Source organism: Bidens hawaiensis, unplaced genomic scaffold, assembly GCF_021521415.1.
Source record: "Bidens hawaiensis isolate Kalapana, Puna unplaced genomic scaffold, B.hawaiensis_p1.1 tig00031126_1, whole genome shotgun sequence".
Taxonomy (NCBI): Eukaryota; Viridiplantae; Streptophyta; class Magnoliopsida; order Asterales; family Asteraceae; genus Bidens; species Bidens hawaiensis.
The window spans coordinates 191,159-218,530 of NW_027495223.1; the positions used below are offsets into that span (position 1 = coordinate 191,159).

Below are 27,372 nucleotides of genomic sequence, written 5' to 3' on the forward strand. Positions count from 1 at the left end.
TAGAATTAGGATGTATTTAAAAGATACCTAAAATATAACCAGTAGCTCAAGTATTATAGGATCTGAATATCAACTAATAATTTACAGTGACGAGGTTTGGATGAACTTGGATGGACAAGTGAGTTATTATGGTCCGGAACATAATAACAGACTTGTCCGCACGAGGGAATTCAGGGGAAGTCACGGGGTACATTAATAGGTAAAAATGGCAACATATGTGTAAAGTATATAGTATTATTTATACGTGCTAATGTTATATATATATATATATGTACATATCTTGTGGGTACATGTATTGAGAAATGGGACCCGGATAAGGAACCGTGGAAGGAAATAATAAAAAGTACCGAGGATGCCGAAATTTCTAGAGCATCGGTTGATGATAAGTCTGACTTATCGGGCCATAGTTATGATAGTACCAAGTTAGATCTCCCGTTTGACATTAACCAGGAATATCTAGTAACCGTCACTCCCAACCAAAATTGATGAATCCCTTACCCTACCAACACCGGTACCGTATATCCTAATAACCCCAAATGTTCACCCGAACCGTCGACCCTCACGTACGGACGGATCCGTACCTGAACCCATTCTTATTCCATTAAGGTAAATAAATAAATAAAATAATAATAATAATAAATTTGATAATAAATCAGCAGATAAAAATAATATATAGAAATATATATATGTATTTCTCACTCTCAAACATATGAGTCATACCACCTCCAGATCGAGAATTACTGATTTCAACGAACCTAGAACGCCTGAGGACATTGACTGAGCAAGTGATAGAGTTTCCCATAATAGTAATTAATAATATTTGAAGGCAACCCATGTTGGGCAATTACCTTGAACCTTGCAACTCCCTATGTTATCCTTACATCCGTTAGATGTTTACACCCATGCATGCTCGAATAGAATGATTACCTATACACAAAGAAGTGTTGGAATCATTATAGCATAGTTGGTTGTTCGTTCGTAGGTGGCATACTGTGTATGCCGGATATACGAATAAACACGGATATTATAACTCCGTGGTATGTAATCCTTTGGTGCTCACGGTGAGCATGTATCGGTTATGCTGACATGCAAAAGGATATTGAAATCAAGTATATTAAACGTTGATCTTTTTGGAGAAAGATCTATACGTCGGTTGGTGACAAGGGTTATGAAACATATTTAAACGTTAACCGACGTCAGGTTAAGTCCAAGTGTTATTATATTTGTGGGACATATATACTAAATACTGGTATGTGTAATATGTGTGATAATATTTGGTGTGTATGTGTACCTGCTGTTATGATTGAGCTGGTAACGAGATATACGGTGAGATTAGTGTTGATTACTGCGTACGGGATGAGTACGGCAAAATGACATAAAAAGAGTAACTCCAATGATGGAGATTGATGTGATTCAGTTGAATGCTCAAAGATAGCAGATGATGATACCGAATGTCGTATCACAGATCATTGCTAGTATTGATGCAAATGTGATCGCGGAATTATAGATCGAGCAATCGCATGAATATGAATATTTAAATTCTTAGTGGTATTACTAAGAGTGGTAATGTCCCACCGAATACAATTATGACTACAAGTATTAGTTATAAACTAAACATGAATAGTAGTCGTAATGAATTAGATCCGGTATGAAGGATATGTTTGTTGGTTGTGTTAAAGAAATTATTAATGGTTTACTGATGGTAAAGGGAGGAATAGATTAGCGAGTGGATAGAAAAGATCGAAATGGTCAAGGACTGTGGTAAGGGCCTAGAACATTGTGTAGTGAAATATGCTACAGATATGTTGGTAGAATATGTTGTATCGTGATAGAACACGATGGTACAAAATTATAGTTAGAAAATTTTTACTCGGATGATATGGTCAGAATTTGAAATTCTTGTGCTAGGGCACTTTTAATCGAGTAATTAAGTTCAGAGATTGGGAACTGAGCTATGGAAGATAGAAATGTTGTGTGCTGATCACTTAGAACACGCTAATTGTTTGAAGGAATTGTCGTGTCTGGTAACATGGTTAATTACTCCCGAAACTAAGCGAAGTGAGCGCTATATTGGGGACTAACTCCAGCGATAAGGAGTATAGTCAAATCCTATAAATATAAGACCCTTGGAAGGGTGGTGTCACAAGCCAGCATGATGAATTTGACTCTATGGGAAGCGGACTGGAAGGACGTTGGGTGAGACGTCGAGTGTTAAAGAAGAGAAGTGATAAAGGTATGGTGCAAGATAGACTTTGAATAAGTAGGAAGAAGAATGTTGAGTGTTAGTAGGCCACAGGTGTGGTAAAGATGGACGTAACGCCCTAATTGTAGAACCAAGTGAAGCCATGTGAACCGATAACCCCAACCCATTCGTGTACAACCACTTCGAAACCAACAACTTCAATAACAATCCATTCAAAGAAACCAAATTATGCCAAACAGTTGTACTTGCTATGAATGTGGCAGTACAGAACGTTTCAAGAGAAATTGCCCAAAGTTGAACCAAGGTGTCATTGGAAGACGAACCTCATGACAAGCATCAACCTCTGATCAAGCAAGGAGCCGTGCTTTTGTGAGTAATTCAAATAAAGCACGTCATGATCCAAAAGTAGTATTAAGTACGTTGTAGTTTTAAATCAATAGGCTTCAGTGATATTTTTACGGTCGTCGATAGAAGTTAGTTCCTGCTAACCTCCTACCCTTTGGAAAGATACCGATTAGTGAAACTATAGAACCCTATACTGTAGAATCGCTAACGGTAAATCCCTAATGGTTAACTAAATTGTACGGAATTGTCCTATTATTCTGAACGATAAACCTTTCCTTATTGACCTACGACCAGTAAAGCAAAGAAGTTTTGACGTAATAGTTAGCATGGATTGGCTAACTCAACATGAAGCAGAAATCAAATATGAAAAGAAGATGATTAGAAGCTCTCTTTCGGATGATGAAGCGATTAAATACAGAGAAAAGTGTACGGTATTATGTTGCCACTCAAATCTCATCTTGAGATGTTATAATATTTACGACAAGAAGACGTGGTGTATTTAACAAACGTGATTGCCTAAGTATTTAAAAGAAAACATATAGAAGATATCCCGGTGGTGCGCAAATTTCCACAAGTTTTCCCAGAAGAACTCCCTGGATTACCGCCAGCCCGACAGGTCGAATTCAGAATCGATTTAATGTCTCAAGCTGGCCATGTTGCTAAAGCATCCTGCCGACTTGCACCGTCCGAGATGCAAGAATTATCCAATCAGTTACAAGAATTGTTGGATAAGGTTTTATACGACCTAGTTAGTCACCATGGGGTGCACCAGTTTTAATTGGGAAATGAAGGACGGAAGTGTTAGGATATGTGTTGATTAGGGAGAATTGAATAAAGTGACGATCAAGAGTAGGTGCTCACTTCTTCGAAGTGAATGATCTGTTTAACCAACTGCAAGGGACGATTTATTTTTTTAGAAAAATTGATCTTAGATATAGTTATCACCAAATGAGAGATCCAAGAGGAAGACGTTGCAACAACAGTGTTTCGGACTCGCTACGGCCATTATGAATTCTTAGTTATGCCTTTCGGGCTAACAAATGCGCCGGCAGCATTCATGGAACTCATGAACCGAGTCTGTAACTTTATTTTGACAAATTTGTCATAACATTCATAGATGATATCTTAATATATTCGCAACGTAAAGAAGAGCACGATCGACGGTTAAGGAAAATTGTGGAAGTGTTAAAGCAAGGGGAGTTGTACGCGAAGTTTTCAAAATGTGATTTTGAATAAAGAATGCATAATCCCTTGGTCATGTTGTAAAGCCACAAGGATTTCACAAAGATCCAAATAAGATAGAAACCATTAAAATTATGCCAAGCTCCGATTTTAAGTCTCCCCGATGGAGACGATGGTTTTGCCGCGTATTGTGACGCATCGCGTAAAGGGTTAGAATGCGTGTTGACGCAGTATATTAAGGTTATAGTCTATGCTTCCCGACAGTTAAAAGTACACGAGTAAAATTACACTACTCACGACTTAGAACTGGGAGGGGTTATCTATGCACTTAAAATGTGGAGACATTGTCTCTACGATACGAAGTGCACCATCTTCACCGATCATAAAAGTTTGCATCACATATTCGATCAGAAAGAACTAAATATGAGGCAACGAAGATGGGTTGAGTTGTTAAACAATTATGACTGTGACATCCGTTACCACCCGGCAAGGCTAACGTCGTAACCAAGGCCTTGAGTAGGAAAGATCGGGTTAAGCCATTGCGAATGAGGGCGTTGGGGATGATAGTCCAGTCGAACTTTTCGGATCTGAGTCGAGTCGCTCAACGTGAGGCGTTGAAAGAGGGACAATTGGAAAAGGAGGAACTTTACGGCAATGAGAAGAATTTCGAACAACGCGTGGACGAAATTCTCTACTTCAAAAATTGGGTTTGGATCCCGACTCTCCATGACCTTCGTGAATTAATCATTGACGAAGCGCATAAATCGAAATAATCCATACACCCGGGATCGGATTTGACTATTGATGATACGGGTATCTGAAAGGATTTTTATTAATGGTGGAGTTTGGAGAAAGATATGGTCACGTGTGTTGGTGAATACTGAGTTATGCAAGAGATAAGGCTGCACACCGAAAACCCTAGGGAACGCCACAACGACAGAAAAATTCGCCAATGATAGTGGGAATAAATTACAATGGATTTCGGGACGCAAATTCCCATGATATATCAAAGGCATGAGGTAAATTAGGTAATCGCGGATCGATTAACCAGTCCTCGCATTTCATCCCAATCTATGACGATTGCCACAATGAATTCTCGTCCAAATTCATGATGTTGAAATGGTAACTCGTCGTGGAGTACCATTTTCAATGATCTCAGATCGAAATAGTCATCCTACTTTCATTATTGGAAGGAGGGGAAGGAAGCATTGAGAGCTTGAAGCTTTCTATGGGTGAAGTAGTTATCACCAATTAGTTAAATTGAAAATGAGCGTCGATCGAGCCATAAGATTTGAATTGATCCGAGAAACAACCAATCGGGTTTATAATGTTTAAGAGAAGTCGAAAGTAGCGCGAGGATTGGCAAAGGATTTATGTCAACGTTCAAAGGAAACCATTGTCACTAAATAGAGGTGACAAGGCATTTTAAGGCATCACCTTAGAGAGAGGTGATATGAGGTTTGGCAAAACCGAAAATAGCTTCTTAATATATTGGACCCCATGAGAACTATCTCCATGGTTGGTCATTTAGTCTATCAATTAAAGTACTCCAGGGGCTAAGTACTATACATGATATTTTCCCATATATACGGATTGAAAAGTGCCTAAGCGATGAGGCAACGAGAGTACTAGTAATAGAGGTACTCATAGAGGACATGCTTGATATCATAATTAATTCCGTAAAGATAGTAGACGGGAAAACTAAACAGTTTGGACATACCAAGCGTTATTAATTAAGATTAAGTGAAAATTCACAGCGAGGACCAGATTATACTTGGTAGCGAGGGTGAATTCTGAAGGAAAAACCCCCCACCTTTCTCTCGAAGGGAGATTGTGGGCGTGTAAAATTTCGAGGACGAAATTTCTTAACGGGGGGAGAATGTAACGATTCCGACGAAACCAGGTATACCCTAACCGGTAGACATTAGTTACGTCATATGTAATGTCGGGTACATGAGTTACCATGGTAATTATACGAGAATACATGGTTCATTGTATTGATTGTATGTGAATATATAATTCACCGTATTGAATATGCGATCAAACGATCGATAGTTATTGAAACCCGAATGAATCGAGGGTTCAATTATAGACGAGATATATGATATTTAGTGATGTTACGAAGTATTAAAGCTTCGGGGTAAGTGGATTAAAGCACAGAAAAAGGATTTCGATTTAATAATACGTCGGTACGTTAAACGAAACCTTTAATACCAAACCGAGCAAGAGACGATCGATCAAGCCGAAAAAGATGCGTAATAACTAATAATATGACGTTTTAAGTTAATAAATGTCATGGTTTAAGTTTTTAAATCGGTTTAATATAAATTTCATTTTTAAGACGAAAAAGACCGTTTTAGCCTCGTTTTAAGTCGACTTAAACATTTAAACGAAAAACGAACTGAACCAGTTTATCCAAAACATTATCCGGATTGCGGATATCCAAATGAGTGGCCAAAAATAAACTTGTGGGTCCCACCCCACCCCCACATGTAGACCGATCGGCCTCTATGGCCTTTACTTTCTTTTTTTTTCTTTTTTCAATCAACAATCCACAAACTTCATCAAATCCTCTCAACTCCTTGATCAAAAACCGAGACTTTTAACAAGAAAAACCAAGGTAAAGATCGAATTATATACGTTTCCATCTTCGTTTCTTGAGTTTGTTTGCAAGAAAATGAGGTTTCAAAGATGAAAACCGATTCTTGCATGATCAAGTGATGTATACGAGTTATACAAGGGATCTTGGTCCAAGAAAGGAGTTAAACGAATCAAAAACGAATTTTTACGGTTAAATCTTTGTTTTAGTATCATAACCGTAACCATGAAAGAAATGGCTTGATCGTGAGTGTAACTTGCTTGGTATTGTGGTATGTTGTTTGTAGGCTCTGTATTTAGTGGTAGATAAGGCGGAAAGATGAGTTTGTAGCTTGTAGTGGCGGAAAACGAAAGGTATATTCGGTTATGTTCGGTTATGGGAAATTTGGACAGATTGTTGATGCTTTAGAGTTAGGTCATGAAATTTTACAGAGGTGTTAAACACATGAAAATATGAGTTCTGTGAATTTTTGGTAATTTTTGGATAAAGGATGAATATTTGGTGAATTTAATGCTCGGTTTTGGCCAAAAATGGTGAAAAACAGTTAAATATCATGAAAAATTCTGGAAAATTTCAGATAAGCTTTTCATATCATGTATAAGTCACACACAAAATTTTAGGTCCGTTGGAGAAGTCTAATTAGGCTTTTTCGTTAAACGAGTTCTAGGGATTTCTAGCTCGGTTTTGGAAATAGGGCATGTAAAAGAAGATTTTGGTTCTGGAAAAATTACAGGGGACTATGTGTATGGCAGGGGACATCCAGGAAAAATTTGGGATTTTTCTAAGGTCGTTTGGTATTTACGACATATTTAGTGTTTAAATGGTGTTTAAAAATAGATAAATAAATTTTAAACATAAGAATTAATTCTGGAAATATTTTTATAAAATTCCCCACTATTAAAAAGTGATTTGAGCAAAATTTCAAGATCCGAGAGTAAACGGATAATTAATCGTGCTAATTATCAAACTTTTAAAGTTAAAACGCGTAAACCGGTGAAGTTCGCTTAAGCGAGCTGACTGGTGTATAAAAACCTTAAAAATGGACTATTTTCATATAATTGAGTTAAACAAGTAAAAACGAATCATCCGAAAATAAGTCGAATGATTTGGGTATTTTTTAACCGATTTAACAGTTTCCGGTACGCCAAAGACGGAAACGGGTCCCGCGGCCAATCGGGACGTCTAAACCGAGCTATAATTTCACATTTTAAATTAAATTATCAGACAACCACTATTTTCGAGTCGTGTGTGACCAAACTCATTTTTGAAACATAAAACGGATATTCGTGCTAGGCACGCAAAACGAGAAAACGACTAATAGAAATTGTGACCATGGAACTCTAAACGACATCACAATCTGAGTCCGGAGAAGTATTTCTGGGTTAACATTGCCCCCGGAACAGGTACAGTCCTGGGTTAACAGTGTCCCCATATGTACCGATTGATAAGGTTAAAGATTATATAAACAATAATTGTATAATAACGATCGTAGGGATCATATTACAGATTGGACGTGTTAATTGATAATGATTGTTGTTACCTGCTTGCATGTGCTAAGGTGAGTTTCACGAGCCCCTTTTTACTGAAATGTTTTAAATATTTTCCCGGGGCGGAAAGCATGTTTCTATCAAAATGATTAAGTACATGCTGAACGCATGGAAATGAATGTATTTATCTAATGTTTATTGTACGGGAATCGTACGGTAATGTATTAAAATGGTAATTGTTTGAGTTGTTAATATTGTAAGGTCCCGCAACAGTGTTCTGGGTTAACAGTGTCCCCAGAGGTTATTGGAAGTTTCTGGGTTAACAGTGTCCCCAGAGGTTAGTGAAAGTGTTCTGGGTTAACAGTGTCCCCAGAGGTTATTGGAAGTTCTGGGTTAACAGTGTCCCCAGAGGTTATTAAATGTATTTATGGGTTAACAGTGTCCCCAGATAATATTATATTATGATATGGATTTATCATGGTTTACTAAAATTGTGAAACTCACCAACTATTCGTAGTTGACCCGTTTTCTCACATGTTTTTCATGTACAACTAAGATAAAGTGATTGATTACGTGCTAAGTGCTTGATGTGTGTAAGGTTTGCGTGCTGGACGTTAGGATACATTATAACAGATAGAATTATGAATCGTATTGTATGATGTGTGTATCACCTAGACGGTAATGAAAGATGAGATAATGTAATTTTGAAGTATATTAATGCATTCAGTTTTCTTTATAAACAATGTGGTTGATATCAGAGGTGTCTGTCGCATCCCGTTTACGTTTCCGCTGCAGTCACGGGGTGTTACATATTATGCTTATTATTAAAAAATATATTATGAGTATGTATATAATTTGTGCTGTTAAAATCTTGATTTTTTCAAAAGCTTAAAAGGCCAAACTAGAACTACAAGGGTGGGACATTCAAATAAGTCCTAAACACTCTGAATGAAAGGTATTTAAGTCCAACGTTCAACCTTAAAGCTTAAAACATTTTATTGCTTTCTATAAATTTTTTGATCAATCACTAGGGGGTTGGAGTCAAATTGGGGTGAACAGGGGAAAGCCAAATACGCTTTGAGAAGAGATAGGAGTCATCACAGGTCCATGAGTGATGTCCATATGAGATTTATGCCTAACTGAACCTAATCCATATCACTGATGCAATGAAAATCATGCTACGTCCATTATACCTGTTATCAACCTGTTTCTTTATGTCATAATAACGCTGAACATGAATCCTTGTGAAAGTACCTTAATAAATAAGATTCCATGTTCGGATCTTTTCATAAAGGCGACAAGTTTATCAAAAACTGAAATTTGAACCCAATATTTTGTTAAATTACAAGAAGACTGGTATTTCGTGTTTATTTTTTTTTTGTTTCCATTTATTTTGTTCATTTTTTGTTTTCATCTCGAAACTACTCTCCTCGAAACACATAAAAAAGGGGTTTATTCCAATTTGGTTGGGTTCAATTCTAGGTGAGAGGTCTATGGATGGTGGATCATGATACTACTGTGATAATCTTAATTGGATTGTGTGAGATGAGATACCAATGACTATCCGAATCATTGTTCATCGATTCAAATAATGGATTTGTATCGTGTTAGTTGTTGATTAAGATCAGTGTGGTAGTCTTAAGATTTGGTTGAGGTCTTGAGATCTTGTTGCACATCTCTTATTCATGGAGTTTTCGGCTTTGATGAAGAAGACAACACGATTCTCAAGGCAGAAGTCGTAGAGTTTCTTCCATGATTTATTGACCGAAAACCCTTGGTCAAACCAAGAGTTCTCGGTTGACTATGGTTGACCGAGATCTCTTGTCCTTGACCGAGAACTCCTGTTCTCAGTGGGTCTGGACAGAGATCATGTTCCTTTGACCGAGAACGCCCACCTATAACCGAAATCTCTTCATATGGACAGAAAACAGTTTGTTGGACCAAATTTATTATAAAATCATTATTAAATTACATTTATGGTCCTTATGACTTGTTTTTGTCACAACTGGTCCTCCATGTTTGACAAATGAAGATTTATGTATTTTTAAAGTTTGTGACTGTTATTCAAGTTATAAAAATATTTGCTAGCTTGACTTGTTTGTTGCAGTAATGGCTGATCAGGCTCTACTAAAGTTCGTTTACACTCACAATATTTCTGGATACTTGTTTGATCCTCCAACAGCACACAAGGAGTTCAAGTCCAAGATCGGTGGCCTCAATACTTGCAGGATTTCTCACGCTCTATGAGAAAATCCTGTCAGTTGCAAGAAAATGATCACGGACTTCTGGAATCATGCCTCCATCAACCAACGGGGAACAGGTGGAACTGTTACTATTGATTCCAAAATTCAGAAGAAGCTGATCGTCATCTCGGAGGCCATTATACGTGAAGTACTGCTATTTTAGGATCAACTTGATTACACAACAGAATACTCAACTGTTGTTGTTACTGAAGTATTGACGAGAATGGGTTACGAGGGATCTTATCCTTCTGCAGTCAAGAAGCTTTTTCACCCATACTGGAGATTTTCGATACACACATTCTTTACCTGTGTGTCGGGTCGAAAAGGGGGATCTGATGAGATTAGCCACACACAAATGTCTGCGGTAGTTGCTCTGATCATGGACTGGAACTGCAACTATTCAAAGTTCGTATTCGAAGAGATTATGAGTAACTTGAAAGGGAAAAAGAAAGTGATGTTCCTCATGTATCCCAGGTTTCTACAGATGAACTTCAATTCACACTATCCTAACCTTGCAAGATCTGTAGAGACGCTGGATATGAAGTCAATAGGACCCAACTCCTTTGGGTTGATGAAACAGTCAATGAAAGGGGCGAAAGTTGTCTACCAGGGTCTTCACGATCTGGTTAAGTTTGGTCGTTTTGCTGAAACAGAGACTGTAACAGTTAGAGCTCAAGTTGCTGAAGGGCATGTGGCGCCAGTTCAGAAGCGTGCCGCTACACTTGAGATTATTTCAGATGATGAAGATGAGGAGACTCTCGTACAACATATGGAGTCTGAACACCGTGAAACAGAAGCTGCTCCGTCTGCTGAGCAATTAAAAATTTTGAAAGCTTCAAAGAATTGTTGCGGTCGACTGCCTTGAAGCCTCCTCAAGCAGTCACTGTGAATGAAGATGTTGATGCCCCTGAGGAACCAGCTGCCGATCTCATTCCACGTAAACGAAGGAAGAAAGATCCGGGACCTGGCATGCTGATTTATGAAGCTACGCCACCACCACCACTAACAACAACATCAACGTGAGTCGCAAGTTCCTAAGACTCATGTTGATACGAGTCCATCTACCGCTGAGCATCAAACACAAGAACAGATTTTTGATGATATTGCTCAATAGTTCGATTTTGAGGCAGATATCCCACATACTGATGCACCATCTGGATTTTCGTCAGATCCAATTGATCAAGGTCAGTCAAGCTCGAGTGCTGCTGATAATACTTCCCATATTCTTGCCATGCAAGATCAATTTTTACAGAATAAATGCAAGGGGGTCGTGCTGGAATCTGAGCATGTAGACGTACAAGCTTTACAACGATGAGTCTTTAAGCTTGAACAAAACTCATTTGTCAAAGATGTACATATTCAAGAAATTGAAGCTAGTAACTCCGACAAAGATCCCAAGATTAAAGAGCTTCATTCCAGCATGGGAGGATTAACTGCTATGTACCTAGACCTCCAACAAAAACTTATTCACAAGTCTGAAGATGAATTCAAGAGCAGTGATGATGTAACGTCCAGGACACCTCCAGTTGATCAAGGTTGCAGTTCAAGTGGTTATCCAACTACCAACATAGATGAATCTGAGACGCTGGAACAATATATGTCTGCACCTCCAATGACAAGTGAGAAATCGGACCGACTTCAGAAAAAGATTATGATCATGAAGAACTCCAATCAGAATGTCGAATCGTCTGATCATCCAGATAAGTTCATTGTCACATTTCAAAAAGGTTTTTCTAACAGGTACGGTGATCGTTCTGGAGTCATGTCGTAGGGTTTTGATGCTGAAAATAATATGTGGTGGGTTAAACAAAGGTCTGGGAACACTGAGTACTACAAGAAAATAAAAGACTTCGGATCTTGGACAAAAGTGGATCTCAGCGACTTTATCAATACACCATTACACAATCCAACAAATGATAAGCGACCCACTGATTTCTGGAACTTCCTGAGAAACCAAGTTGATAAAGGCTTTCTGAACATGACAACTGCAGAATCTTTTCTAAAGAAAACAAAAGGGGTCAAGGATCCAAGGATAGGAAAGACCATGGTAAATGTTATGTGGCCTGCTACAAATAAGGCTACTCATATTCCTGTGCCTAACGCCATCCCGGATTGTACCCTGGATAATATGAGGTTCTGAATGTTTGATAGTGAGACTGCTACCGGTGTCGTACGTCTAAAGAAGGGCAAAGGGCAATTCAGGTTTTTCGATATGAGAGATTTTCTCAAGTTTGGAGAAAGAGATATCAAGACCCTCAGCACGTTTCAAATAATTGCCGATCCAATTTTTTAAGCGGCTGCAAAAGGAATACACAAGTATGGCAGCTTCTATCATCAGAACTGGCTTTTGGGTAAGTGATTTGAAGGATGCGGATATCGATATCATGGAACACAACTAAAGGACGAAGCTACAAACCAAGGGGGAGATTTTTGGGTCTACTTTTGGTGGTTTGTACTTAGTTCTATGTCACTTAGTATTGGTTTTGGATTATGTATGTAAACCGAGATCCTTAAAGGATCTCGGGGGGCTTTAGGCTTTGTTTTGGGCTTGTTTGTTAGCTATCCTATATAGAGAATATGCGTATAGGGTTTTCAAGTTAACCGTTCACTTTTGTTGTTGGTGGAACGAGTATTGTAATCAAAGGGTTAAGCACCTGACGTTAATACAACGTGTGTTTTGAAGCATCCCATTGTGTTCTTCACGTTTTTGTTTGTTTGTCTTGAATCACCTTACAATATATTCCGCAATATCGTTAAGGTGTGTTGATATCATATTGAAAGATCTGTCTTTGGTACTTACAAAGTGTAATTATATAGATGAAGATAGAGATACTGCTGAGAATGCTCTTAGGCTCCTTGTTGTAGTGAGACTTTGAACGTCAAGTTAAAGCGACATGTCACTGTCATGTAGGCAATGAGGTTTTAACAAGCACACTTGTTTAACACCACGTTATGGTTTAAAGCCCCACCATTTCCTTGTTGAAGCCCGTTATCACATCATCATTTCCTTGTTTACCGTTTGAATGCAGTGTTAAAGCTCTGTTACCACATCACTATCACTTTTACCACCCCTATTAACGTTAGACAACTAGTAGCCTTAGACCATGCGTAGTGGATAAATAAACAATAATAATATAATAGAATGTGTGAAATCTTGGAAAGGATCAATTGTAATTCAATACCTGACTAGAAAAAAAAGTAATAATTATAACAGAGTTATATATGCATTATTCGATTTATATTTTTAGTTGAACTCTTTCATTTTTATCTGAATTGTCAATACACGTATGAGGGTTTTTTTTCTTTTTTTTTAATAATTTTTTTCTTTTATATAAATTTTTATAATAAAGTTTTATGAAGAGAACCAGAGAACTAATAATGAAGTATTTTATAATAAATTTCTGGTTCTCTCCATGAAATTTGATTGATTTTACTTTGATTATAAAACTTTATAAAAAGAAAAAAGAAAAAAGAAAAAAAACCCTCATATGTGTATTGACAATTCGGATAAAAATGAAAGAGTTCAACTAAAAATATAAATCGAATAATGCATATATAACTATGTTATTACTAATTACTAGTACTTTTTTTTTCTAATTAGGTATTGAATTACAATGACAGAATTACAGAAATTGTCCTTTATGTTTGTATCAAATTTAAGTAGTTTTCCTTTAATTTAAAAGTAACATAATTTGTACTTTACGTTTCGAAATGTTATACCGTTTGTCCTTTTAGCCTAACCCAATTAATTTTTCTCGTTAAATATAGTCATGTGCGTTGCACATGAGGACAAATTCGCCAATTTACCTATTTATTATAAAAAAACATTTAATAGTTAAATTAATAAAATCATATATCTATACTATATAATAAATAAGAGTTTTCTTATGACACATGTCATCCTCTTATAAATTTTTATTTTTTCTTCCCGCCTCTCTCTCCTATTAATTATACATTAATTATACATACATTTTATTGTTCTTTTTATATATTTTTGTTTAAGGATTTCTATAACTGTTTTTACAAAACATACTATATTTTTTAAAAACGTTAGGTTTATTTATAAAACATTTTTATAAACTGAACATTTTCATTATTCAACGGGCTCATTGTCGAAAACATGTGGATCTTTATTTGAACCCGACCCGCCTTCTTTTCACCTGTAACCGTAATATCTTTCATTCTATCCATATTTTGTCGATCAAAACGTTATTGATTCTCCTTTATTGTACATTCTTCAACTAATTGAACGTTTTCTTCTATTGATGTTTGGTTCATATTGTTTCGAGTTTTTACTTTAGTTGTTACCATATTTTTAGTGTATTATCTAATGTTGTATCGAACGAAGTATTTAGAGATTTATGATTTATTTGTAAGTTTGTGAATAGTAGTTATAATTTAACGTCGTACTTACTTAATGTATTACTCAACTTTATTTATCAAAAGTTATCACTTACAAAATTTAAATTGTCCCACCCGTGTAAGACACGGGTATATAACCTAGTATATATACACACATAAAGTATTATATCTTGCTCATTTCACCACCAAAACTACCATCACACAAACAACACCACCCACCTCCAAACCAATCTCCAGCAACCATCGCATGACCAATCTCTGACAACCACCCCGTGACCACCACCATCACAGCCTATCCCCACCACCACATAGATACAGAGCTTTGCAAATCTGGTTTATGTGTGACGGAACTTCGTAATCAGAACAACATAGATATGTGCAGATATGCTTGTTTTCTGTACAAGAAACATGACTAAGTAGGTATATGATCAGGGAACGAAGATTTGTTGCTAGTGACAAGAAGTTTTGGTTGCCGGAAATTGGGGCTTAGGGTTTGTACGGTGCTGTTGCGACGCTATTGACTCGAGGTTGTTGGCCGGAAAAAACGGCTGCATCGGCGAGTAGGGCGGCAATGGTTGTGGTGTTGTTCGAACAAGGACGGAGCGCGATTCCGGCAATTATAGTGTGGCGGTCCAAATTCAACCTAATAGAGGGGAGGTGGAGTAGAGGACGACCTAATTTGACGTGGGATGAGAGGATTATGCATGATTTGATAGACCAAAATCTCTCAGAGGACATGGTTAGGGATAGGAATTCTTGGAGAAGTAGAATTAAAGTTAAGGATTTTTAGGGAGAAATGAATACCTTAGGGGCCTCTATTTACCTTATTTTTGGTCACACACCATTATGGTATTTTCTTTTCATATATATATATATATATACTAGTAGGTGCCTGCGCGATATAGCGGGATCCAAAAACAACTTGCAAGACCAAAATGGGATTGTATATAAAACGCAAATTGCATGTTTAGTATGACCACGTTAGTATAGACAAAAGTGAAATCTCATGCACAACTGAAAAACATTGATATATATACCAAAGGGGTCTCTTAAGATATTAAGTAAACATTAATTATGACCAATAAAGGAACCATTTCACACCAAGAATATAGTATATTTTTAAAACTCGGTTTGTTATACAATTTATTTCAAGATAGTGGATGAATAAAAATAAATTGTAACTCTCTTACTCTTATGTAATTCAACAAATACATCAAAGTGCAATTACATTCAAATCTAGTTTATATAACCAAACTTATTAAAAACTACCAAAATAATATCATGTCCTTAAGTTACACTCTCAAAAGAACATATTTCTTGCTATGGAAATCAAACACCAAAAACAAGCTTTTATCACCATTATATTAGACCCAATAGCTACTTTTCATCCAAAATTCGTGCTTAGAAGTTGTGGTTCTTCATATTCCTCAATGGTGCAGATTCATTTGTATAACATCAATAGATAGCTGCAAACTAATATAAGCAAGCAAAATATATGTTGTTCAGTAAATAAACACAACGAAATAGTTAATTAGTAAACCCTTCATCAACAATAAAATGTTTTTCATTTTTTGGTTTCAGTTCGGTTTCTATTTTTTCAGTTTCCAAATACCATTAACTTGACCATAAATTACCAATTTTCCTCGTTGGTTCTAGTCAAACGGGCCAAATAAAACGTTTTAGCCAACTGACTCGATTAAAACTGTTTAGCCAAACAGGTAAAATATACCTTTTTAGCCAGACTTGACCTATTTGAAGGTAAAAGTTTACAAAAAAATCAATGGTGTTCAACGGATAAGATCGTTTACTTTTCAATAATAAGCAAAATCTTTTAAAAAACGATTTAGTATATCTTGAACTTATTCGACCCATTTTCCCGTTAATTGTTTTATAATATGGCCCACTTGAAACCGACCCGAACTCACATAATGAACACGACCCAAAGCCACCCAAAACCGTAAAAAACACTTTACTTACCAGAACCCGACCTGATGCAGCCCAAAATTTGATTAAACAACAAAAAAAATAATGAACCCCCACTCGATGCAGCCCAAAATTCGATTAAACAACAAAAAATATTGAACCCGACTCGATGCAGCCCAAAACATGATTAAACAACACCCGAAAACCAAACACCCCTGATTTAATAAGCTTATTTTTATGCTCGGGCGCGTTTAAGTTCGGCACGGGCCTGTTTATTAAAAAAGCTTACTTTTAAGCTTGAGCTCGTTTAAGTAACAACTCACCTGCCAATAGCCCTTTCAGGTTTGGGCGGCATACGTGTGTATACCCACGAGTTGATTAGGAGCAGCCCAGCCAAACAGAAGTTCACCCCTTTTCATTTGTCAACATGGCGGTTTAACCATAAGGAAATCTCAAGTTCGTTCATAAGACTCTGATTAATCATGTTGTACCTAAAAATGTTTGTTAAAATATAACGATTTGGTGAAGAAAAAATGTGTACTCCAAACAAAAACCATATGTGTCAAGAATCAACATAATGTGAAACATAACAGGAATGTTAGTTACCAAATGGGCAGAGGTTTAACGGTAGATATCTCCTAAAATCCAGGCTCAAGTATATCATGAAACTTAGCAACAAAAGAAGTGACGCCTGGTTCATTTGTTGCCTCAAATAAATCCTTAATATTAAAACCATCAAGGAGCATCTAACAAAACTCTATCTACTGTGTTGTGTCCCAAAACTTTCGGCAGCTAAAGTAGAATTCCAGAGAAAAAACTCAGCCCACTTAGAAGTTAAAGCTTTAAAACAATAAAGATCATATAAAAGTTATAAAGACTAACCTCTCTTCCATCATAGCTGCATACTACAGTGTTTGTAACACCCAATCGTTGTAGATTTGATGTTAGTTTGCTAAGCCTCTGCTCTTTCATCTCATTGGCATATATCATACCTAATAATAATATGTGTTACAATGTGTCAAATAAAGGAAAACGCTTAACTTGATAAAACTGTATAGCAAGAACTTACCAGTGTTTTTCATAAGAGCTGCAATGTAAGTCGTTTTACCACCAGGTGACGCCCTACAAGTGAAAAAACATCATTTAAAATTGGATATAGAGATAATGGAGCAATAATATAAATTTCAAGACAGATATGAAGATGCGATTAAAACAAGATAGTAGATACATACGCCATATCAACAATGCGTTCTTTCTCCTGAGGAGCGAGTGCCATTACAGGTAGAAAAGAACTTGCACTAAATAAATGAATTAGCAAAAACTTGAGAATAAAAAAAGAAACAAAAAATAAAATTACCTACCATGTAATGACCAACCATATACTCTGGGGTTGCACCGTATGGCACTTGATGATCATAAACAACTAAACCAACCTGTGTAACATTGTAAGAAGCACAATTAATAAACAACAATAAACAATAAGTCAAGTCAAATGAGTAGTTATTTAACCTTTGACCACTTGCTTAACGGGTCCAAATTGATGCCTCTGTTCAACATGAACAGGACACCAGCTAAGTCACGTCTTCGTGTCTACATCATCAGAGAAAGGTGATCCCGTGAGTTCAATAACTCAAAAACCAATAAAACAGAAGCTAAAAAATACCATTATTTATATCACCTTTAATGTGTTGGTACGAAGGGTAATTGGTCGAGGCTTTTCAAAAGCTTCAATTAGTTCCATAAGTTCAACAGGTGGAAACATCTACACAAAACATAAAATTAAAACCATTAAAATTCATAAAGACGTACATATTCACGTCTAACACAAATTACCTCAACAAATGCATAAATAAGAAACTCATTGTATCCATAATATGATCCCAAATCCTTCTTAAGTTGTTCTATGTATTGCTTTCGTGTTGCTCCCTCTTGCCTCAAAGACTTAAAATTTGAAAGAATCCGAACAACTGAACATTGTAATTTAACAAATGAAAAAAAAAACACGAAAAGATAATATTGTATACATAACATGACCACAAAATAAAACTCACTTTCTTTTATTCTAATCAGAGTGTTGTATGTGTCGAGTTCACGATCGACGTTCTCAATTTAACGGTTTCAGTTTTAATAGCTAGGGTAAAAGTAATCTTTAAAATACATGGGCCGTAATATATAAAAAATATCTTTGACAAAAAGCTGGTTAGCCGGTTCAAACTGGTATTTAGAAAAATCGTCGGTTTGATGTTCTAGAAAACCATTCAAAAATACCCCGCTCAAAATAGTAGCATACGGTGCAACACTCGATATTGTTTGTCCAATCGGCTGGTACGATCTAATTTTTAAAACATTGTTTAAGACCTCGCTTTTAAACTCAAAGTATTTAAAAGACTTTACTACTAGACTACCACCATGTTGGTAGCTTCATTCTTATCTGTTTAATGAATGTCGTTCCAAAATCTTTTAATAGTTCAGATCAACACTAAGTGACCCCGGGCAGATTATGGGTTGATCAATTCCAACTTGAAGAGGTAGGTCCCAGCAGAGACCAGTTGGTCCCGCAAGACTCACCTTGAACATGGACGTCTGCGCAAAGGCCATCTGCTCCCGCAGGACCCACCATGCTCATAGAATCTGTTTAAAGAAACACTAAGTGACCCCGGGCAGATTATGGGTAATCTGGGGGCTAGGTAATGTTTCCCACGAAGGTAGGTCCAGCAGAGTAAGTTGTACTTCAGGGAACCTGCAAAACAGACACCGTAAGCTCGTCACTGAGAAGGGGGGGGGTTCCTCCTTGTGACCACCCTCCGGCGTGAGAATCAGTCTATATTGCTCTTTGAATATAAAAGTATATGAATACTATTAGAGCAGTTATCAAGTAAGTTATACGAGATAGTAGATGATCTTACCATTCCAAGATATTGGAGTATTTATAGCCGAAGGTAGGTTTTCTAGAAGGTACAGCCGGCTGAATAGTATTCCTGTTCAACCAACAGTGGATTACGCACAGGCCATACTGGTTGGTGGGTAGGTTACAGCCAACAGTAATAAAGTCGGCTGCACTATTCCACCAACTGTAGACTATGCACGTCCCACTGACTGTGGATTGTACGCAGGCCATGCTGGTTGGTGAATAGGTTACGGCCAACAGTAATACTATTCCACCAACTGTAGGCTGCACATGCTCCACAGTGAGGGTTGGTGAGTAGGCAGCGGCTAATAGTGACAAACAGTACTAGAGGGTGCTCCTCCTCGCACTGTTGTCGGTGAGCTGTCACCCTGTGATTGGCTCATGGGCTGTTCTGGTCGGATCGTCTGTCCTATCCATACCTTGGTAGGTATGGTACAAAAGATCTTTCAGAATCAGACTGGCTCATTTGGGCGGGATAGTTCCCGCCTTGCTCATGCCTTCACGTGACTGCTGAAGTAGCTAGTGTCTTGTACGTGTAGCCCTGCTGTCTGCGGGTAGCCTTCCCTGATGGCTTGTATCCGCAACTGCGGGAACAGGCGGGGTACTTCACCATTGGGAGGCTTTCCCTGCGTGTACAGGTTGCGTACTGCGCGTAAGATTCTATGAGCATGGTGGGTCCTGCGGGAGCAGATGGCCTTTGCGCAGACGTCCATGTTCAAGGTGAGTCTTGCGGGACCAACTGGTCTCTGCTGGGACCTACCTCTTCAGCTGGTACGATCTAATTTTTAAAACATTGTTTAAGACCTCGCTTTTAAACTCAAAGTATTTAAAAGACTTTACTACTAGACTACCACCATGTTGGTAGCTTCATTCTTATCTGTTTAATGAATGTCGTTCCAAAATCTTTTAATAGTTCAGATCAACACAATCTTAATCAACATAAAGTTATATAAGTTAAAAAAGAGTATAGAACTAATAAAAAGGAAAAGAGTGCAAAAAAGGAATAATTTAAAAGTATTTGTTTGAGATTCATTGTTTTTGGGTGGAAACCAAGATGGGCTTTATAAATAAATAATCTTTAATATAATTTTTAATATATATATTTTTCTAACATTCAATTATTTCATACACCTTCTTTGTTTGCATTTGAATAACATCAACTGAATATTTATTACATAATTAAATATCAGTATTACAAAAATCAGTATAACTAAATTATTTGTTTTTCAAAAAAGAGGTATGGTTGTCTTCATGCTCCAACCTAATTTCACTTTTCTTTTACCGGACTTCAACCCATTATTAACCAAAATACATAATATTCTCCCACTTTAATAGTTGATAATTAAAGCCCAACATTTAATATATATTTTTCTTTCTTTTTTAATACATTTTTTAATTTTAATTTATATTTTAGACAATCTTGAGAAAACTATGGAAACAAAATTGCTTTAACATCTAAAACACCCACAATTCAATCTTTATCTTCTCATACTCTATACTCCATTATTCCTCAAAAATCTTTATTAATTTTCTTAAATAAATAATTAATAATCTTTCCTCATCTTCAAATTTTCTGCAATTTTCATTTCACAAAGTCTCAGTTTATTTTTTTTTTTTATGTTTTTGATCTCATCTTGTGTTTGTTCTAAATATTTTTTCAATTTACAAAAAAAGTTTCAATTTTTAATCTTTTTTATTTAATTCTTTTTCTTGTGGGTTTTTATGTTCATCAAGAAAGACTGTAATTATGATTGAAAGAACAGAAGAGATGAGTAATAATAATAATAATAACAACAACAGCAGTGGGGTTACAGTGGTGGGATCAGACCCCCCAACAAAACCCAACCCACCTCAGTCCATCACCAGCCAGTTGGCTTCTCTAACTCCGCCGTACACGGCGGCGCCACCGCCGGCCGGCGTGACACCTTTAACGGAAAAGAAGAAAAGAGGCAGACCCAGAAAGTATGGTGCAGATGGGTCTGTCACTAAGGCTTTGTCTCCTAAGCCCATATCCACTGCTGCTCCGCCGGTGATTGACTTTTCCGCCGGAAAAAGACCCAAAGTCCGGCCACCCACCACCGGAAAACTTGACCCACCCAAAGAGGCTGATTCTTTAGGTAATAACAAAGATTATGTCTTGATGTTAAAGTTTGAGTCTTTTTAATGTTTGAAGGTTTTGGTTTAATGTTCAAGTAATAAAGATTGTGTTTTAATGTTAAAGTTTGAGTCTTTTTCTGTAAAAATATGATGTGGGTGTGTTTATAATTTTGATGGAATGGAACAGTTTGAAGATTTTCTAGGGTTTTGATTGAAGTGGGACCTGGTTGAATGAATATTAGATCTTCATGTTAATTGATGGTTCTAGAAGCTCTGAGCTTTATGTGTGTGTGTGTGTGTGTGAATTAGGAGAATCTTGAAACAGATGATTCTAATTTTGTGGTTTAACTTTTTGGGACATTTGTGTACATATGACATTCATACATTGATATACATGACAAGAAAGAACACACAAGATGATAAAGATGATGTTTTTGTTGAATCTTTTCTACAAAAATAAGGTTCCATGATGTCAAGAACTATGCTTTCTTGTTTTGCAAGGAATCAAGACTTTTCCTTTATTATCTTGTAGGGTTTGTTTGTTGGCTCAAAGTTTCTTGTCTGTTAAACAGTGGGGCTTCCTGCACAAAATATTTATTTGTCTCTCATGCATTTGTTTGTTTGAATTAAGGTTGTTTTCATTTTGTTTGGATTTTGATGTCAAATGTTGTGCAAAGTTGACTTTCATTAATTCATGGGTAGGTGATTGGGTTTCAAGCGCGGTTGGTGCCAACTTTATGCCACATATCATCAACGTCAACACAGGCGAGGTAAATATTTAGTATTTTTAACCATCTGTAACTGTGAATCTTGAATAAATTGAGTATAACTGAGAGTTGTTTTTGTTTATTGTGAAAATAATAAGAAACAAACCCTAAAAGAAACATAAAGCTGATAAGTTGGCAAAACGCAGATAAACCCTGATAATAATAACTAATAATCTAGTATATATGTAACATTTATTATTGCTGAATACTTTTATTTTGTTTTTAATTAGGACGTGACAATGAAGGTAATATCATTTTCCCAACAAGGACCTCGCGCGATATGCATTTTGTCTGCAAACGGTGTAATTTCCAGTGTTACCCTTCGCCAGCCAGACTCCTCGGGTGGTACATTGACTTATGAGGTGACAAACGGACCCGTTTTGCTCTTTTATTATATTATCATTTAATTGGTCCCCATTTTGACACATGTTTTCTTTTTTAAGGGCCGTTTTGAGATTCTTTCATTGGCCGGATCGTTTATACCATCTGAGAGCAGAGGAATCAGAAACAGATCTGGTGGGATGAGTGTATCTTTGTCAAGCCCAGATGGGCGGGTCGTTGGCGGCAGTGTGGCGGGACTACTGGTTGCCGCCAGCCCCGTACAGGTATTTCTCTATCTTTGTTGAGTTTCTTAAGCCGTTCGATTTTGGTCCTTCCAGTTTGATTTTTTTGGTTTAACCATTTGGGCCTAAATATTTGTATTAATTGATGATTATACATTTGGGCTTAAATAATTGTGTTGCACAATTTATCAACTTCTTAATAAGTTATTTCAAATATTCATAAATTTGGTTTTAATTACATGCGAAACCGAAACTGACTGAAACTTCGGTTTTTACGAAAACATCAAACCAAGGCATAAGTTTATGTTTGGGTTTGAGTTTGAGTTTTATAGTAATTCCTGAGTAATTTTTGTTATAAACCAGATTATAGTTGGTAGCTTCTTGACGGGCGTCCAGCAAGAACAGAAAACCAAGAAACAAAAACCCGAAAACATAACGATCACCATCCCGACTGCAGCTGCTGTGCCGGTTCCAGTTCCCGTCTCTGTCTCAGCACCCGTGCCTGTCCCGACACCGGCTGGTGAGACCAATGCGCCGTTATCTGCTAAACAAAACCTGTCGTCACCTTCGTTTCGTGGAGATAATTGGTCTTCCTTTAATGCCACCGAGGGTCGGAGCAAGCCAACTGACATCAATGTGAGTCTTCAGTAGTAACTTACAAGGGTAATTTGGTAAACTGACTGCATTGGCGATTAGACAATGATTCTCTCACCTTTTTTTCATAATTTGGTTGGTTGTATGTAAAACTTCTTTGCGGGTGTTTTTAGTTTGATGTTTGATGGATCGGTAGTAGATTCGACTATTAGGATTAGTTTTTCGGTAGAAGTTTCATCAGGTGTTATCTGTAGATGATTTGGGATTTTCCAAATTATTCGGAGTTATTTTATAAAAAAAGAACCCTGTGTTTCTGTGAATTTGTCACAAAATTTTGTTAGGTGATTGCATGCACTTTACATGGTTCATGATGTATTTGAGATATGTTTGTTTTTCTTTCTTTGAATATATGTAGAATGAGAGGTTTCGTCTGGTTCTATTGGTTAAAAGGTTGGACCAGCCAATGTGTCTCAACTGGCACTGGCATAGGAGGAAAATTAAAGATTTGGGCTACAAGACGTCTGGTCTCAAGTTCGAATCTAATCTCAATAGAGGTTTAATCACAATGGGTCTTTGGGTGAGACCCTTTCTCGAAATAGGAGATGGGCTTGGACTTTCTAGCACTGTACGGTCAATGGTGTCGCCTTGTCATTGGAGTACCCTGGGTAACCGGACATCAATGGTGTTGCCTTGTCATTAGATCACCCCGGGTAACAGACCTTTATTCGTTGACCATTTATAAAAAAGAGAAAAAACCGAAAGGTTGGACCAAATACCAAAGTGGTATTGGTTTGGGTTTTAAGGCCACTTGTAGTGGGTGAAATGTTGTGTTGTGGGGGGGGGGGGGGTTGTGCAACTATTTGTAGGGTGATATTTTGTGAAAATAATAATTAAATATTATTATTATATATGTTTATCCTACTATTCTAATAAAATAAAATAATGTGGACACATGTCTGGCTAATATTGTTTCCAGCTATAGAATTCACGCCAAACTTTTCTAATCCTATTTCCTTGAAAACACTCGCGGTGCAAAACCTGATTCAAATCCATACCCGGTATTTTTCGGATCCTATTTAAAGTTAGAAATAATCTGATTTGATCTAGGGTTTTGTATCGTTGTTATTTGCTGGTCTCTCTGCCACGATTCAAAGCATCAACAACATGTAATTGATCATTATATGCAATTGATCGATTCCTCTCTGCCACAAATTTTTATCGAATCCTATTTAATGTTAAAAAATAAACTGATTTGATCCTAGGGTTTTGTGTCTACGTTCTCTTTGTCACTATTTCTTGGAAACAAATGGAGAAAATTAGTCAAAACATGGGATGTGGGCTTTGGAGCACATCGACTAGATAGAGGCTTTTTTAGCTATTTATGGGTGATTTTATATGGAATCCTGAAAAATATGTGATTTGGATTGAACTTATCTGAAAAAAATATTTTATTTGGGAATTTTTAAGTTGGTGGATTTGATTAGATTCATAATTACATTTTTGTTTTTCTATTAGGCTTAATGAAACTTGAGATGACATCATCTTTTCAAACATTCAGTTTTACCCGTTTGATGCTGAACTAATGGAGGGGAAGTTTCATTCATATTTTGTTTATTTAGATTTTCACATTCATTCGATTCATAGCAGCTATCATTACCTTCGATTAGAATTGTTTGATACCATTGGAGTTTATCCGTATTGAGGTTCGTCCATATTCATTTAGGGTTCATATTTATTAGGTTTTTTGAATTTGAAATTGTCATGTAGGGTATTAGAATACATATTCGTAGTTTGGTATGTATGCTTTTCAGCCTTGGATTATCATAATCAGAAACAATTGCTTAATAACATAAAAACATCAAAAACAAAGCCCACTGCCTACCAACTAGGTGAGTTAGTCGTTTTTTAGTTATCTTTATTGCAATTGGAGTCCAATTTGAAATTTAACCCTGACACACTGTGAATTCTGTTTTTATTTGGTATTGAAATTGACTATTTAATAAATCATTTTCCTTTTATGACACTCATAAGCAAATCATTCTGCTTAAACCATGTATGTTATCATTAAAGTTTGATGATGCATCTTTATCGTACATTCTGTTTTACTGCATTTGACTATTGACCAGCATTACAAAAGGCCAAAAACTACTACCTGTGCTGTTACATGAATCATCAAAATCTTAGAAAACTCCATATTAGTTCATTCATTCAGGTATGTGTTGTTTAGAAATTATTTATTTAGAAAAAGATATGTATTTTGGTTCGATTCAAAACATGTTGTAACAAAATTAGTTGTGGATCATTTAATAAAAGCATCAATTTTGGTTCAGGTTCAAACGGGACATGAACAAAACAGGTTCGTATTATTGAAAAAATGTATTTAGTTTTGGTTCGGGTTACGGGATGTAAAAAATGGGTTCAGGTCCTTCAAAAAAGTTTTACATTTGGTTTGGGTTAAAACAGGGTTTTAAACACAATGGGTTTGGGTCATTTCAAAAATAGAAACTTTTTTTTTGTTTTGGTCAAGACTCAAAACATGTTATAAGCATAAAGAGTTCGAGTTATTAAAAAAAGATATCAATTTTGGTTTGGATTAAAATGATAAATAGCAAATGACTTTGTTTCATTTAAAAAAAGAATCATTTTTGGTTTGGGTTAAAATGGCTTATAAGAAAAATGACTTCGGGTCATTTAAAAAAAATTATCACTTCTGGTTCATGTCAAAACGGATTATAAGTAAAATGTGTTTTGAGTCATTAAAAAAATTATCAATTTCGGTTAGCTTCAAACAGGTTATACGCAAAATGGGTTCGGGTCATTAAAAAAAAATAAGTTTTGGTTAAGGTTAAATACGGATGTAAACAAAATGTGTTTGGGTCATATAATATGTATGTGTTTATAGACTTCATTTGAGGCATAGCAAGATATATATTATGCAGTTTGCAGACTATGTAATGTGATGCTATGATGAAGCCCTTGGTTCTCTTTTCCTTTGGTTTTTAGACAACATCTTTGTTGACCTAACAATCCAACTAGGTGGTACAAAATTTTCAAGAAAGGTGCTCAAAAGACATCCTTCAAATCTCAAGTAAGATTTCTGTGTTTCTTAATCAACTTAAGATTTTATCTTCATGCAGTAAAATATAACTGGTTTCCATTTCTGTAAATTCTTAATAGGTGGGTATGTATGTAGTAATAGCAATGGTGTTATGAAGAAAACCCAATGTGATGTGCTAATAATGTATTATCACTTTACCAGCTCTATGCTCTATATGTAACACTAAAATATCAAGGACAAGACAAGCTTCCTGTGATTGTTCAGAAGGAGACATAGTTGAGAATTCAACAACGTATAATACTATACTGTTTGTGAGCAACAATATAATATATTCGGTTAGACAATGTAATAATATATTCAAGTATGTTGGCATCTCAGGGGGCACTGAAATATGTTGGCATCACAAGGGGACATTGCTCAATGGTTAAATTTTGTGGTCGCATTTAATATTGCTAAGAGTTGAGACCAAATTGGTCTCTAATCCACACACCTTTTTGTAACGTTACAGTTAGTGTAAAGGTTTCAAGTCTATATTCTTCACTTTGGCAGATAATCCTTATGTGGAAGTTTTATTTATATGTAAATGTATTGAATTTTGCACATCTTATCTGTTAGTTTAGTTTAGTTTAGTTTCTTTCGTGACTTGAGAAATTGTGACATATTGTTTGTTTATTTACAATTGTTTTCTGCCTCATAAATCAACACAATTCCAATACAAAATTTGGCTAAAGTAACGGGTAAAACAAGCTGAATGTTCCATAGGTTTAGTTTTTAATGCATACATCTCAAACTCTTTTTCTTACAAGATAATATTACTATTTGACTGGAAAATTTTTTTACAACATTTTTATTTTTTGTTAAATTATTATTTTGGTTTTAAAACATTGCATCAAACCTGAAAGTTTTGTAGCATAAATAACTAATTCAACCCGTGTAATACACGGGTTCTAAAACTAGTATATGTATATATATATATTAGCCTACAACACCATTACACCCCAAAAACAAATTCCTACTCTTTGCTGACTGGACGTCACGTGT

The 27,372-nt window shown here is 36.2% G+C and overlaps 2 protein-coding genes and 1 long non-coding RNA gene across 3 annotated transcripts; 1 reads left to right on the plus strand and 2 right to left on the minus strand.

The window, feature by feature from the left end:
• Nucleotides 1-15,602: 15,602 nt before the first annotated feature.
• Nucleotides 15,603-16,712, minus strand: LOC143581641 (uncharacterized). The gene is made up of 3 exons (XR_013143864.1): nt 16,668-16,712; nt 15,779-15,887; nt 15,603-15,657 (listed from the first exon to the last, which is right to left on the minus strand). It is a non-coding gene; the product is annotated as an uncharacterized LOC143581641 (long non-coding RNA).
• Nucleotides 16,713-17,079: 367 nt separating this feature from the next.
• Nucleotides 17,080-18,375, minus strand: LOC143581639 (25S rRNA (cytosine-C(5))-methyltransferase NOP2A-like). Its single transcript, XM_077064384.1, has 8 exons — nt 18,178-18,375; nt 18,023-18,106; nt 17,854-17,934; nt 17,706-17,777; nt 17,577-17,665; nt 17,414-17,466; nt 17,227-17,336; nt 17,080-17,136 (listed from the first exon to the last, which is right to left on the minus strand). The coding sequence occupies exons 1-8, from the start codon at nt 18,373-18,375 to the stop codon at nt 17,080-17,082; spliced, it is 744 nt and encodes a 247-aa protein (XP_076920499.1).
• A 2,473-nt stretch (nt 18,376-20,848) lies between these two features.
• LOC143581642 (AT-hook motif nuclear-localized protein 1-like) lies at nt 20,849-23,502 on the plus strand. Its single transcript, XM_077064385.1, has 5 exons — nt 20,849-21,369; nt 22,052-22,119; nt 22,347-22,478; nt 22,560-22,721; nt 23,043-23,502. The coding sequence occupies exons 1-5, from the start codon at nt 21,000-21,002 to the stop codon at nt 23,328-23,330; spliced, it is 1,020 nt and encodes a 339-aa protein (XP_076920500.1). The 5' UTR covers nt 20,849-20,999; the 3' UTR covers nt 23,331-23,502.
• Nucleotides 23,503-27,372: the final 3,870 nt, after the last annotated feature.